Source organism: Tachysurus fulvidraco, chromosome 24 (genome assembly GCF_022655615.1).
Source record: "Tachysurus fulvidraco isolate hzauxx_2018 chromosome 24, HZAU_PFXX_2.0, whole genome shotgun sequence".
In the NCBI taxonomy this organism is placed as follows: Eukaryota; Metazoa; Chordata; class Actinopteri; order Siluriformes; family Bagridae; genus Tachysurus; species Tachysurus fulvidraco.
In genome coordinates, this window is record NC_062541.1 from 7,569,150 (window position 1) to 7,585,426 (window position 16,277).

A 16,277-nucleotide genomic window follows, 5' to 3' on the forward strand; every position below is an offset into this window, starting at 1 on the left:
CAGCTTTGTGGAAGCTCAGTGGTTAAGGTGTTGGGCTACTGATCGGAAGGTCATGGGTTCGAACCCCAGGTCAACCAAGCTGCCACTGCTGGGCCCCTGAGCAAGGCCCTTAACCCTCAGTAGCTCAGTTGTAAGTCACTCTGGATAAGGGTGTCTGCTAAATGCCGTAAATGTAAATAGAAGCACCCACTTGTATAATAAGTCTCTGTATGCTCTAGATTCAAGACTTCCCTTCACATGAACCAAAATGCACAAACCTGTTCTAACATGTACAGTACTGTAAATCCCCCTCAAAAGCAAGATCCATGAAAACCTGGTTTGCCAAGGCTGGTGTCGAACAACTTGAGTGACCTCAACCTTATATTTAGCATGAACTGGAACGTCCCTGAAGCCTGAACTCATTAATACTCATTAATGAACACATATCCCTTCACCACACTCCAAAACCTAGTGATACTGTAAATATTATTAGATGGAAATAAATTTGGGATATTCAAAGCTTACATAGTTGAGTGATGGTTAGGTGTCCACAAACATTTTGCTATATGGTTTAACTTGGAGACTGAGGACAGGAATTGCTGAGAGTATTAATGTTTTCCTATTTACTTTTTTTTTCTCTAATAAATGGCAAGCTTTGTATATTTATTTTCACACACAGGCTAAATGTGCTGCTTGATGAATGTAAAACAGTAACCAGTTCTAGGAATGTAGGAAATATGAGTTCCCCTTCTGGTCATCACAACGCTTTGGAACTACTGTGTGTGTTTGGTGGTTTGAAGCAACTCAGGTATAGAAACCAAGAAACAGCCACATAGCTATTACACTATTATATTTAGCAGGTCAAATTGTTTGACCCATATAAAGCAGTAAATTCTTCGTTGTAGTCAAAGAAAAATGATATTAACCAATTAAGTGAACGGAGATCGTTAAAGTCTAACTGAGGAAGGAAGATGCTCGATGCGACAGGCAGTGTATAGATTATTTGCGTCCATCCAAAGGATTGGTTTCATCGATTGGGCATAATTTGCTTCTGGCTGCAATAAGCAAAAAAAGAAGAAAAAAAGATTTGTACAAGTTTTATGATGCAAGAGAACGTACAGACTCTGGAAGTTGCTATACTGAATGAAAGTGGGAGTCATTAAAAACAATCTTTGATTTGAGTTGCAATGCGTCCTAGAACGCACACCGACTGTATTGCGCATGAATGAGTCAGCCAATAGGGAGACGGAATTCAGCGCTCTAATTGCTGACCACCAGAGACGTGTGTGCGCGCGCGCGCGCGCGCGTGTGTGTGTGTGTATGTGTTTGTGTGTGTGTGTGTGTGTGTGTGTGTGTGTGTGTGTGTGTGTGTGTGTGTGTGTGTGTGTGTGAGAGAGAGAGAGAGAGAGAGAGAGAGAGAGAGAGAGAGAGAGAGAGAGAGAGAGAGAGTACTGAGTAGTTCTTCGGTGCCTGATGAAACACTCACATGCCCAAGAACCTCTTTGCTTTTAGCAGGCTTTTTTCCCCTAACTTATTTATTGCATGCATTGCTTCGTCCATTATAAAACGCACAAATTAGGTACCAGTGCTAAAACAAGCCCTAAACACTTCAGTCTTACAGTCTTACAGATTTTTTTTATATAAGACACCAGAAATTAACATTACTTCCCTAAAATAACTCTGAGCCGCACTTAGGACTCGCAAGGAAGATGCTGTAAATATATATCTAGCTTCACGGTTTTTTTTGCGTAAATAAATGGAGAACTTCACTTTAACCAACCACACGCTGGGCCCCTGGACGGACCACACAATAGGATACAAGGTAATCAGCGCTCTTCTGGTCTTCACCATTTGCGTAATCGGGATAGTCGGGAATGTGATGGTCATCTTAGTGGTGCTCACTACGAAGCACATGCGCACACCGACCAACTGCTACCTGGTGAGTTTGGCCGTGGCGGATCTGACCGTGCTGACGGCTGCTGGGTTGCCGAGCGTCGCGGACAGTGTGTACGGCTCGTGGGTGTTCGGTCACACCGGCTGCCTCGGCATCACTTATTTCCAGTACCTGGGTATCAATGCGTCGTCGTGCTCCATCACTGCGTTCACGGTGGAGAGGTACATAGCCATTTGCCACCCGATCAAGGCACAGTCACTGTGCACTTACGCGCGTGCCAAAAGAATCATCCTTGCCGTGTGGCTTTTCACGTCCCTCTACTGCGTTATGTGGTTTTACCTGAGCGACACGCAAGAGGTTGTGTACAGCGACGTGACCGTCGTGACCTGCACCTACAGAGTATCCAGGGAACTTTATTTACCCATATACTTCTTCGACTTCAGCGTGTTTTTCGTGCTGCCTCTCGCGCTCGCGACCATCCTGTACGGACTCATCGGGAGAATCCTGTTCCTGAACGCGTTACCGAAGCAGAAGGTGAAGAACGGCCAGTATGGTTCCGGTATCAAACACTCAGTTCAGTGCTCGAGCACCACGGTGGCCTCGCGCAGGCAGGTGAGTCTCACACAAGCATCAAGGTGTACAACAACCTCTATGATGTGATCATTCATTTTTCACACATTATCTGAGTAACATGTAATCACATGAGAAGAAAAACACATTTGAACTTTCAGAAGTATTTCACAGTTATGCCCTCAGACTGTAAATGAACACGTGAACACAGTTAACAGCATGTGAAGAATGTGATCATGAAAAACATGAAAAATCACATCTGAACATATCATATGTGATTAACACGTGGCCTGTGTGTGGAACAGATCATGTGTAAATAACATGAAGTGGAACCTTTAGATAAAATACTTATAGAGTATAAGGTGTACGCTACTGTATGCAAAAACCCTGTAGTTCCAAATAGATGTGCTTTAGGAACTGTCAAGAAACCTAATTTATAAGCATTGATTAATTTCTTATTTTGGTACAGCTAATAATCAATAGAACTGCTGCATAGACTAAATGGCTTCACATTGAGGAATGAACTCTTCTGCTGAATATGAAAACAGTGGTGCAGAACAGTACAGGACATTAAGGGAATCGTTTTATTTATTTATTTATTTATTTATTTATTTATTTGTTTGTTTATTTATTTATTTATTTTTCTGGTGCAAAAAACAGCATTGTTACAACATAGGTACATCATTACATTAAAAAGAAAGATTAGACCTAGAACCCTTAAAGGTTCTGTGGTACAGAGTGCAGTGTATGCAGATTTATTTATTTTTAATCCTGAGAAAAGAGCGTTTTTCTACTAGAGGAGGTGAAGTCTAAAAAAAAAGAAGGTGTAAGTCTAAAAAAAACTCTTTTATTTGTGTAGCCACTAGTTTGTTTTCTATGCATGCTATAAGGCAGTCATGTTGTTTTATCTTGTGTCAGGTGATAAAGATGTTGGCAGTGGTGGTGGTTCTGTTCGCCGTGCTCTGGATGCCTTATCGCACTCTGGTGGTGGTCAACTCTTTCCTCCAGCAGGCTTACCTGGACACCTGGTTCCTGCTGTTCTGTCGCACCTGTGTGTACCTGAACAGTGCCATCAATCCTGTTATCTATAATGCCATGTCACAGAAGTTCCGCGCCGCCTTCAAGAGGCTTTGCAGATGCAGTTTGAAGGCTCAGGCCAAGCAGACAGCCTATAGTGTGGCCCTGACCTACAGTACTGCAAAAGAAACATCCATGATTGAGAGCACAGAGCATTTTTCAACAGAGCTGGATGATCTCACAGAAGAACCAAATGATCTGAGAGAATAACTGAAACCTAGTTATAAGGATATTGACTGAAATGGCTGGCTGAGTGATTTTCAGGAATAATTTACAAATAACAGAATCCAATACTGTATACCTCATTAATGCAATTATCTAATAGGCCGGTCATATGGATGTGGTCTACTTCTGTTCTGTCTATCCACTTCAAGATGTATCATGTTGTGCATTCTGAGATGCTTTTCTGCTCGTCACAATTGTAAAGACTGACTTTCTGAGTTACCATACTGTAGCATTCCTGTGAGCTCAAATAGGTCTGGTTATTCTCCACTAAACTCATCAACAAGGTGTTTTAACAGAAATAGAAAACTGTGTATGACAGTCTCAGGAGATCAGCAATTGCTCAAATTAGCACATCTGGTACAGGGCGAAGTCGGAGGAATCACATCTCTTGATTCTGATGTTAAAATGAACTAAAGCTTTTGACTTGTATTTGCATGATTCTATGTATTGCACTGTACCACACGATTGGCCGATTGGATAATTGTATAAATGTTCAGGTGTACAGATGTTTCTAATAAAGTGGACTGTGAGCGTATATTCAGATAACATTGACTGTGATTTATACAGTCAATGCATGTTTACTTAATTCCTTAACCACTTCACAACAGCTTTAACGTGAAGAATTTGAGCACATTTTATTTTGTATGTAGGGAATCAGAACACATTTATGATAAGTGCTTGAGAGAAAAGGTTTACATCAGAAACAGCTCATTTACTAAAAGCTGATTAAGGTGAATTCAAGTATTTCTCAAAACCGCTGAAATGCTTGGTGTAAAATGACACCAGGATGAATTTTCATTGTACTCTCACTCTCAGAAAAAATAGTATCAAACCTTATTCTTTCTTGTTTCTGTCCCTGTGTTTTGTCCCTGTGTTACCCTGTGTCAATAGTACAACTTTAGTATCCTTTATTGTATCTTTCACATTGAACTGAAAGAAAATTAGATACGTAAGGCACATGAATGGTCTTTACAGCAAAGATTTAAAGACATACACTAAATATACCTTTCCAGGTAACAGATACACACTAAATGTATGTGTACCACCCCAGTGACTCAGTGACGGAGGAAAAGTACGGGTTAGTACCCTTTTTTCTGAAGGTAGGTATGTAACACAGGGTTGCTCTCTGTATCTGTATCTGTTTACTGTTCCAAATATTTGTATCTGTATGTATATTCGGATTTAAACAAAAAGTTGGTGTGGCCCAAACCAATAGGATTGGTTATTTATTTATTTTTTATTAAATATGAAACTTATATTTATGCCTTGAGAAAGACACTGGGAAAAAATCCTGTAAATTACAGGAAAACTGGAGAATTCACTTCACCTCATGCCTGGAGTTATAGTTTGCCTTAACTAAAGATACACAATGGAGAGATTTTAATCCCAATTGTGCAGATATTATATTTGGTGTCTGTTGATGATTCTTTCTAACAAATGTACTTTTTTCATGACATTTATTTAAGCCTCATATCTGACTTGGTTGAGGCTGTTTTTAAAAGTATAAACTTGTTTTTCCGATGCACAAATTTAATCTTATTCAGATGCCCTTTGAACTCTTCTAACAAAAATGAATTGTGAATTTCCTGAGTTTTATCTATATTTGTATTTATTTAGACCACATTATCTGTTCAGTTGGAATTATGTATTAAATTACACCTCTATCTAACTGTATAAACATTTCCAATACATCGTAGTTCTGTCGTTTGCTATTATGTATGCACCTCTTCAGTGCAATCATGCTTTATTCTAATGGAGGTACTGTTCAAAGTGAAATTGTGTGTGTGTGTGTGTGTGTGTGTGTGTGTGTGTGTGTGTGTGTGTGTGTGTATGATGTTTGCAGTACAGTATTTGCTGCTACTCATCAACATGCCCTGATAAATAATAGTTATGCTATGTTAAGTTATGCTAAGCACTGGTTAAGAACTTCAACAGACTGCTCTTTTCAAGATGAGGTAAAAATGGAAATGACACTTACATACTAGTCAGTGATTAAGAAGGAAATTTAGAAACATTGAGCCATTGTGTATCATTTGTAGAAAAAAAAACCTTAACTTCTCTTTTCCTGTGTATTTATAAATGTTTTGTGTTTGTGAGCGATTTTGCCTTTTGCTGTTCATACTGGAAGATTAAAATGCTGGTGTCTACTGTATGCTGCTTCAATTGAGCTTTGTTCATGTGTAAAATGATTTAGTAACCAAATTAATATAATTAATGTTACCATGACCTGGCGACTGTGGATATTTTGTTGGTGTTTCTGTATTTTTTTTGTAAAATGGTTATACTACAAACATCCTGATTTCCCCAAATGATGCTTTTAAATGACAGGAAATCACTTGGGAATAAAGTTAAATGTTTCTGTGATGCAAAATGGGACAAAATGATTTAATCTTAGGTCATTTGTTTATATGTGTGCCACATTTTATAAGAAACACTCACTAATGTAGCCAATCATATGGCAGTGCAATTTACACAATTATACAGGTACACTTTAAAAGCTTCAGGTAATGTTCGGGGGGGGGGGGGGGGGGTTACGCTGGCAGCACGTTCGCCTCACACCTCCAGGGTCGGGGTTCGATTCCCGCCTCCGCCTTGTGTGTGCGGAGTTTACATGTCCCCCAGTCCAAACACATGCATGGTAGGTTGATTGGCATCTCTGGCAAATTGTCCGTAGTGTGTGATTGCGTGAGTGAGTGAGTGTGTGTGTTTGTGTGTGTGTGCGCGCGCCCTGCAATGAGTTGGCACTCCGTCCAGGGTGTATCCTGCCTTGATGTCCGATGATAGGCACAGGCTCCCCGTGACCCGAGGTAGTTCGGATAAGCGGTAGAAAGTGAGTGAGTGAGGGTAATGTTCACGTCAAACTTTAGAATGTTAAATTAGGTTTTCTGCAGTCTGTAGAGTTTACACAGAATGAACATTTTCCATTTACGGCATTTGTCAGATGCCCTTATCCAGAGCGACATACATTTTTATCTCATTTTATTTTATTCATTAAGATCCTTTCTCAGGTGCTCAGCAGCGGCAGCCTGGTAGACCTGGGATTTGATCTCACAATCTACTGAGCTATAGCCCAACGCCTTAGCCACTGAGCTACTACATCCCCACATTCTGCCAAATGGTTTAGTGTGGGATTATTTAAATGATAGTCACCTAACTGTTTGCTTGAACCAGTCTGGCTATTCCGCTTCTGACCTGTCTCATCTACAAGGTATTTCTGCACACAAAACTGCACTCATTACTTATTTGTTTACCTCACCATAAATGGACGACTGGGTGGAAAAATCCTAAGAGATTAGCGTGATTCAAAATGCTCAAACTGGCCTATCTGACACAAACAGCCATGTCAGGGTCAGAGTGACAACTGAAGACCTTGTATCTGCATGAGTGTATGAACTGTGCTGCTGCCACAGGACTGGTTAAATGGATAATTGCAATAAAATGGCTGTGTGTAAACTCTGAAAAAAGCGAATATAAAAAATATTAAATAAATTGAGAGTAGGATTACTGAGACGTAATTGGAAATACCGAGACTTTGGTCATACACAGAGATTCAGTAATATTAACAAGATAAAGTGACTTATACTGTACTGTACGATGCCTTTGGAGCTCTTAAGGTGTTCTTAGGATGAAATCAGATCACACTGTCATTACGACCTGCTCTGTTCTCATATTATATACTTTAATTCTCTCTTCTCCACTTCTGTTTAAAAAGGACTTTTCTCTTATCTCAGAGTAATCTGTCACTCTTATTAAATCTTTCCCTGACTGGTAGGTCACAGTGGGCTGGAAATTCGATTGTGCACCAGAATATTGGCCATACCATCATTTTACACATGATTTATAGGAAGTGTTTAGCATTCCGATGAATATTGTACAACTACACAGAAATTAGAACGATGATGATGTATGATGTGCAGTCTTGAATATAAATAAAATAAAATAATAGATTAGAGATCAATTTCATTTTAATTATACTTTGAATTCCATGTCTAGACACTGGACATTCACAAAAGAATTTTCATTTAGATAAACTTTTGTGGAAAGAGACCCATTGTTCAGGCTGATCACACTCAGGGTGGTAGATTCAGCAGATCTACTGGAGAAAGATCATCTGTTTAATATTCAGAACCATTTTTTATTCATAGGACTATGATAAAATAATCAATAATAAATGATTTGAAAAATAATAACTGAAATCATAATACTGACTAAAATCATTAAATCCCTATAAAAAACATTATAGTTCTGATATTCCCTAAGGGAAAATCTTATATTGCTATAAATCTTATATTATTATATTATAGCTGATCTGGAATTTAAGTTTATGCTTTATATTAATGTGGAAAAAAGCACTATGCTATGGAAATCCAGATTTACTCAGTTATTATCATTGCTGCATGTTTTTCAGTAACTGCTAAATGCTGTATTCTATACAGAACCTTTCATTCATTTTCTATTAATGGACAGTAGTTAATCAAAGGGATACTGTATATTAATGTGCTTTATGTCACAAATGATTGTTTCTATGGTAACAACTTATACAAGAACAGCTTACACAGGTGGGGCAGATGCTTTACGTGAACAGATTATTAATCTGCATAACTTTATGTAAGGATTCTCTAGAATCTGCATGTGTATTTTATGATGTCCCTGTAACAGCACACAAAGTCATGTTTAACTGCTCACTTCATTATTTACTAAAGGCAGTGAAACTAAAGTTTGTAGTAATCTGAACCCAGCAATAATTACAGAATTTAATGCTTAAAAGAAAATATACAGGAGCATACAATTCATGATTTATTATATAGACTTCAAAACCTTTTAGAACTGTTTCTGTCTCAAAGGCTTAAATGAACTAATGATCAAGTCCGCTTTTATGTTCTCGTCATGAACACATTTTGCTGTAAATTACTAAATGATGTAATACTGCCATACAAATATTTTTAACATCCTGTTTTATCTTCTTTCAAGAAATTGGTTCAATGGAAATAAAAAAAAATGTATAAGTGAATTGAGAAATATTTAAAAACATTTGACTGGCACTATGTAGGCTATCCAAAGCAGACTGAAGGAATAGAGTTAAAATCATTTAAAATAAAGGCATAACAGCATTTTTCTATAAAACAGTGGTAAACAAGTTTAATATACAGTAATTAGCAGTATGATGCTATGCTATAACTTCAATAGAATTGCATTACCATTACCAGAGCTCAGTGTCACGTGCAGCTCTCATATGATAGAAAAAAAAAAAAGGAAATGAATTGAGTAAAGATGCTGACATCAGCTACAGTCACTGCTATTTGTAAAGCATACAAGTATCTGGCATCCAAAACTGATAAAGAACATTCAGACACCGCCATGCTCAGAACAGTGCGACTTGGCCATCTGGGCTCAGGGCTGTAAACAAGCACAGCACATTAGTCAGTGTTAGCACTTTGCTTTCACTGCTGTAGTAGACTAAGCTTTCTGGAATATAAAAGACGAGACTGAAAATGCACCGACTAATGATATCGGTGAGAGAGTAATAAAGTGACACAAAGAAGATAACTAGGGCTAAGAAGGGTTGAATTATCACAAGACAGGATCATTTATTTTCCAGTCCATTTAGTTTTTTTTTTTTTTTTTTTTTTTTAGAAAAGCATAGCAGCGTAACATGAGTGATAATAGAAGGGTATTGTGTATTACAAGCAGAGAATTAAAGGACATAAAAGGCAAAGGTACATTAATTATTAGCACAGGCTCTACAATAAATCTTCCCTAGCTTCTGGGACTAATTATCTCTCAGAAGAATATGTGTGAAGTCAAGCTAGTGCTGAGAGAGTATAGAAATAAAATAGAAATTCCTGAGCAAGATAAAGAAACACCTAATAGATAGAATTTAAAAAAAACACTGATTAGTTTTGCTTGTGCAAGGTTAATTACTGCACAAGGTTTCTCCCAAATGTATGCTTTTTATTTTAATACAGAAAAACACATTATTTTTGCAGAAAAATAGCAGTTGCACAACAGTAAAATGTCATTTGCCTCCACCAGTCAGAGTAACATGACTTTACCGAAGTAGAGAAACCTATATATATATATATATATATCCCTAATGTTCAGGCTGGGACGGTGACGGTGGCAAGGAAACACTCCCTGAGATGATGTGAGGAATAAACCTTGAAAGGAACCAGGCTCAGAAGGGAGTCCTGAATAAGTCCTGCTGTTTTTCATGCTTTTTTACGGTCATTTCACCCTTTTAATTTTCAGCTCTTAAAAAGTATTTAAAAAGTTTGGCTAAACTTTCAAAATAAAAAAAAATGATTTTTAAAATCCCCCAGATACCCTGAATGTTTCTCTATTTCTTTTTTTTTTTTTGAGAAGGTAGCCAAGCGTAGGTGGTGTGGGATAGAATCATACAACATATGACTTAATGCCAACTAGCATGTTATTTATATATAAATATAAAATGTGCCAGCTGTATATATGTATGTGTCTGTATGTATATATAATGATTACCTGTCATGTGGGTGTTAATCATATTAGAAAAATCAGAGCTGTAACCAGGATATACTGAGGTCTGCACTGCATAAATGTCCCCCACTTAATAGTTACAGCTGTAATTAATCATCCTAATTAATAATATACCACAATTACATATCTTATCTCTTGCATTATACTTCCACTCACCCAGTAATTGCTCTAATTTATATTAATTTATCTGAGTTAAATATTTTGTCACATTTAAAATATCTTTCTGTGCATTAGAGCTTGTCCTTTTCTTTCTTGCATCATATCACTAATTATGTAAAAAAAAAAAAAAGGCATTCAAATGTAAGCAGTTAACAACAGTGAAACATTTATATCTTTTATAGTAATACCATATTTACTCACACTGTCCGGGTGTGTGTTCACGGTGTGTGTGTTCACTGCTGTGTGTGTGCTCTTTGGATGGGTTAAATGCAGAGAACGAATTCTGAGTATGAGTCACAATACTTAGCCGTACGTCACGTCAAGTTTTTTCCACTCACTAGATTACATTCTGCCACCATATTATCAGGCAGTCACGGTTTTCATATTAAATTTGAAAAAAGGAGGCTGTGTATGAGAGAAAAACACAAAACCTTCCAAAACTACCACGGTCCAGACCACTGGGCCTTTATAGTTGTAGTTACAACCAATTTCGGTGTCGGTGTGTGTAGTGCAGCAGGTGACAGATTTCAGTAACATGAACTCCATCGTATTTAAAGACAGACTGAATATCATGTAAAAACTTAAATATATATATTTATTCAATACAATTACCTGCATTAACATTGCATATTGTCTTAAAGCAGCTTTACAAACGTATAGAAACATAGAATACAATTTTTTAAATTAAAAATTAAGTTACTATTTATCGCTAACATTTATCCCTAATGATCAAGCCTGAGGTGACGGTGACAAGGAAAAAACTCCTTGATATGATATAAGGAAGAAACCTTGAGAGAAACCAGACTCAGAAGGGAACCTCATCCTCATTTGGGTGACACCGGACTGGAAATAATATCAATAAAATAATGTCTTATATGACATAAATAATGTCCTTTCTACCACATTTTCATGTTCACCAGGCAACTATGAACAACAAAAAACAAACAGCTCAAAAACAAAATCTGTCCAACCATCAACCTCTCAGACTGAAAAATAGCTAATGGATGAACATATGGAAGAAAATCTAAAAATGCGATATTGAGACTGCAATTCTGAGCTTCACACTACTGCGAGCCAGATAATAAAAGAACATATTAGAGACAACAGACTAGCATCTGGATCTTAGTATAATGGAAGAAGTTCTAAATACCTACTTGTGCTAAACAAAACTACCCACAGTAATTAGCTCTATTGTTGGCTATTAGTGTCTATGTATTTACACAGAGCAGTTTGATGGAGCTTTGATATGAATTTTATTCCTTAATTACACTAATTGCTCATTATAGATACTTGAAAAATATTTCAGGAGAGTTTAATAAAAATATTTTTTTATTTTAAATTGCCATTTGCAGGGAATCGTTAAAGAGGTTTACTAGCCCTTAACATATTTCAGAGGAAGGTGAATTTTAAGAGGGTTACAGCAAATGAATTTTGCCCATTTTTCTTCCATCTCAGAAAAAACGTGGCATGGAAAAATCACAGATTCTCTGTTGCAACTCTCATTACAGAGCTGCAAAACCCTCTAAAAGCAACACCAGCATAAGAACTCTGCATCAGGAGCTTCATAAATTGGATTTCCATAGCAGAACAACTTCACACAAGCCTAAAAGCAATATGCACAATGCCAACTATATGTACCTCGGGTCACGGGGAGCCTGTGCCTATCTCAGGCGTCATCGGGCATCAAGGCAGGATACACCCTGGACGGAGTGCCAACCCATCGCAGGGCACACACACACTCATTCACTCACGCAATCACACACTACAGACAATTTTCCAGAGATGCCAATCAACCTACCATGCAAACCCCCGAGGCACGGGGAGAACATGCAAACTCCGCACACACAAGGTGGAGGTGGGATTCGAACCCCAACCCTGGAGGTGTGAGGCGAACGTGCTAACCACTAGGCCACCATGCCCCCATGATAAATACATACACATTTAAATATGTCTAATATTAATCGCGAACTTTTGCGTTATATTAAACTTTTCCTCCGGGTACTCCGGTTTCCTCCCCCAGTCCAAAGACATGCATGGTAGGTTAATTGGCATCTCTAGAAAATTGTCCGTAGTGTGTGAATGAGTGTGTGAATGAGTGAGTGAATGAGAGAGTGTGTGTGTGCCCTGCGATGGGTTGGCACTCCGTCCAGGGTGTATCCTGCCTTGATGCCCGATGACGCCTGAGATAGGCACAGGCTCCCCGTGACCTGAGGTAGTTTGGATAAAGCGGTAGAAAATGAGTGAGAGTGAGTGAGAGTGAATTGAATTGAATTGAATCGAATTAAATTGAAAGTGTCAGCTGAAGTGGTGTAAAGCTTGAAGCAATTGGACACCGGCAGTCTAATACACACACATGGATTTGATGGCTACTTTAAAGTAAAGTTTTGGGGATGTTTTAAAAGAGTGTGTTAGTTCCAGGGAAGGGTAATGTTAACGACAAAAGACAATTAATGTCCATCTTTTGCACAAGGCCATTCCTGTTCTAGTATAACAAGCATCCTTTGCACAAAGCAAGGTCTATAAAGATGTACTAGTTTTAACCGAATTGGCCCAATTTACTTCAGACACACTGCAATATCTTTGGAAAGCCTTCCCAGAATAAGTTGAGGCAGTTACAACTATTAAAGCCTATGGTTTTTGAATACGATGTCCTACAGGTGCTCCCATACGTTTGTCTAAATAATGTATTCCAAAAACTAATCTGTGATCTTTCAAACAAAAAGGAAATGATATGAATTAGTACATGTACTCATGCAAAAAAATATGTAGTTAAAAATAAATTCATACTTATTTTTTTCAGTGTATATGGGAGGCTTAACCTCATTTAGCAAATTAGAAAGTAACTGAATATGATCTGAGAAAAATGACACATTTTGTAATATTAATATAGGCCACATAGATGTACACTTGAATGTAATTAACCTCACAAGACAGATATTACAGTGAAGCACATTAAGATGTTAATGACACAATTTCTATGCATACAAAACAGTCCAAAGATCATGTAGTCAACTCTCCTCTCCAAACCCAGTCGAGACTTGGAACAACACATTCATGCATTTAAATAGATAATCTCCATCAAGGATCCCCCAGTGTCATTGACTCTGTAATGGGTAAGACATGCTTGGATGAAAAAGTGTACATGACGTGTCCCGAAGTCAATCCTTAAAAGCATCTGCTCTAGATTAGCTAGAAATAGATTCAGACATGGTTTAACAGAACAGAACAGCACAGGTCAAAATCTTTCCCTTTATGCTCTTCTTAGTAGACATGCATGTGCAGATAATCTAATGCTCTTTCTTAGCTATACAGTAATCATGGTGCAGCTGCTAAAACCAAGAGCTGGTAAAAGAATTAAATTGGGGTTGTCTACAGAACTGTTATTAGACTAATTCAATCTAATCACTGCAGCCAGTGATTAAATCTCCCATGAACAAAATAAGGCTTTCTCAGCAAAACACAGGGCATAAGATAACAAAGTCATTATCCTTTTCAGCTGTGAATAGGAAATTAGATTGCAAAAAGTCCTGATGTCAATGCAGAGATTAGACAAGCAGCCTCATTTCTTCAACAACAGATATGCTGAACTAACTGTAGGTTCTTAGTGTTGTGTAGTGTTATTATTTTGAAATTATCTGCATGATACAGCCCAGTGTCAACATTTTGCAGACCCTTATCCAGAGCGACTTACACTTTTATCTCATTTTATACAACTAAGCAATTGGGGTTAAGGGCCTTGCTCAGGGGCCCAGCATTGGCCCCTTTCAACTTTTCAAACTTTCCAACACCATAACCACTAGGCTACAACATCCCCACAACATGAAGCAGTGGAGCAGTTACTCTTATTGTATAAGTAATTTATCATGTAGTCATATTTTTATTATTATATAACCTACATACTTTTAGTACCAGTTTAGAGTTACATTGAAAGAAACAAGTTTGCTCCTAATTCCATTTATATTAAAGCAATTATAAACCACGGTATGTTACCATCATCTCATTTCTTTCTTACTCATGCTACAAATTTCCGCAAAGGAAGTACACAATTGTCTAGAACATCATTATGTGCAGCAGATTTACAATTTCCCTTCACTGGATCCAAGAGGCCCAAATCTGTGCACAAAACAACAGCATAGTTTGACAAGTTTGGTGTGAAAAAACTGAGCTGTCTGTACAGAATGTCAGCCTTAACTATACTGAACATCTTTGGGATGAACTCTAATGCCATCGGAGTCCTAGGCCTTCTTGCCAGACATCAGTGCCTCTCCTTAGTAATCAAAATCTAGTGGAAAGGCTTCCCAGAAGAGTAGGTATTATTATTATTATTATTATTATTAACAGCAAAAGGTTTATTAATCTGGTTTGGGATGTTCAACAAGTGCATAGGTGTGATTGGTTTTGTGAAGTGAACACAATCTTTTGGTCATATACTGTAGTATATTTAATAAACTCTATTATCTATTTATTTAGTCCAGCAGTTTGTATCTACTTTTTTTAAATGGCCAAGGTCAAGGAATGTGTTTACCAGTGAGTTTTTAAGAGGAAGATGAGGTTCAAGAGGAAAATTGCTGTTGAAAGTACTTTGCTATGTGAACCTCTTCCATCTCAGGTAAAGCTCTCAGTGAATGCCCATCTTTGACCGAAACCCTATTTGCACTTGAAGTCTCAAGTGGAGTGCAGCTATTCTAAAAAACAATAAACACCTTCTGGCCAATCAGATTCCTAAATTCAGTGCCAGTGTGATATAAATGCTGCTTGACACTTTGACACTAATCGCAATAATTTAAAATGGGTTCATTCTAAACTGAAAACTGGATTAAAGTAGCAGGATTGCATTGAACTGCTTACATACATGTTAGAGAGAGAAGCCTAAGATCTGAACCATTAACACACATGTCAACAATCAGTGAAAGAAAATGGTAAGAAGCAATTCTATCACTTGCTCCAATGTTTCACCATCTCTCAGGGTACAAGGAAGGTATGCATCAAGTCTCTTCTCTGTTTTGACTCCAAGGTGGTAGAACGGACTTCGCAAAGACGTCCAAACAGCTAAGTCACTGACGGTCTTCAAACGATGAATAAAGACCTACCTAGTACTAAAACTAGCACATAAAAACACTATTTTTAAGCCTCTTGCTTAAAAACTACATGATCAAATTAAAATGAGTACATCTCAAAAACTACAAGGTGTACTTGAACAATTCTTGTGCTTAGATGTCAGAAGGTCAGAGTTTTTGCTTCTAGTTCTGTTGGTTTTGGTCACAAAGCCACTTGGTGTTGGAATTGTGTTTTGTTTAGGTGGAAATGCTCTTTGGAGTCTTATAACTAAGTTTCTTCCCGTTCTTACACTATGCTGCATGTGTACTTACTTTCAGGCTTTGCATGCTTAAGAAAGGGTTTATTATTTCTTTCCTGCTTAAGAAAGGGTTTATTATTTCTTTCCTGCTTAAGAAAGTGTTTATTATTTATTTCCTGGCTCGCCTGAAGGGGATAAATAATATCAACCAACCTTGTTATCCATGTGTTATCTCTACTTGCTATGGTCTTAGTTCATGTCCTTGTGAACTAGGATCTGGATGTAATAATTGATACAGAAGTGATTTGTAGTGTCTAGGTTGCTGAGGAAAAAGACCTCTGCCAATGGGCGTAAATGTAAAAAAATATATATATATATTTTATATTTATATATATATATTGTGTGTCTGTGTACTAAATAAAATGTATTAAATAATGTACAACAGGAAATATCATCAAGATTACAAAATCAGAAATAAATGTGCACAATATAAGTTTTTTTTTAATGCTCACAGGTTGATATTTGAATTTTTTTTTTAAATTAAATAACTAATACAAATCCTAC

General features: G+C 37.4%; 1 protein-coding gene across 1 annotated transcript; it reads left to right on the forward strand.

Moving 5' to 3' along the window:
• Positions 1–1,430: 1,430 nt before the first annotated feature.
• On the forward strand, positions 1,431–6,072 carry trhrb (thyrotropin-releasing hormone receptor b). The gene is made up of 2 exons (XM_027175843.2): positions 1,431–2,485; positions 3,362–6,072. Exons 1-2 carry the CDS (start codon positions 1,736–1,738, stop codon positions 3,728–3,730), a joined length of 1,119 nt encoding a protein of 372 aa, XP_027031644.1. The 5' UTR covers positions 1,431–1,735; the 3' UTR covers positions 3,731–6,072.
• The last annotated feature ends 10,205 nt before the right edge of the window (positions 6,073–16,277 follow it).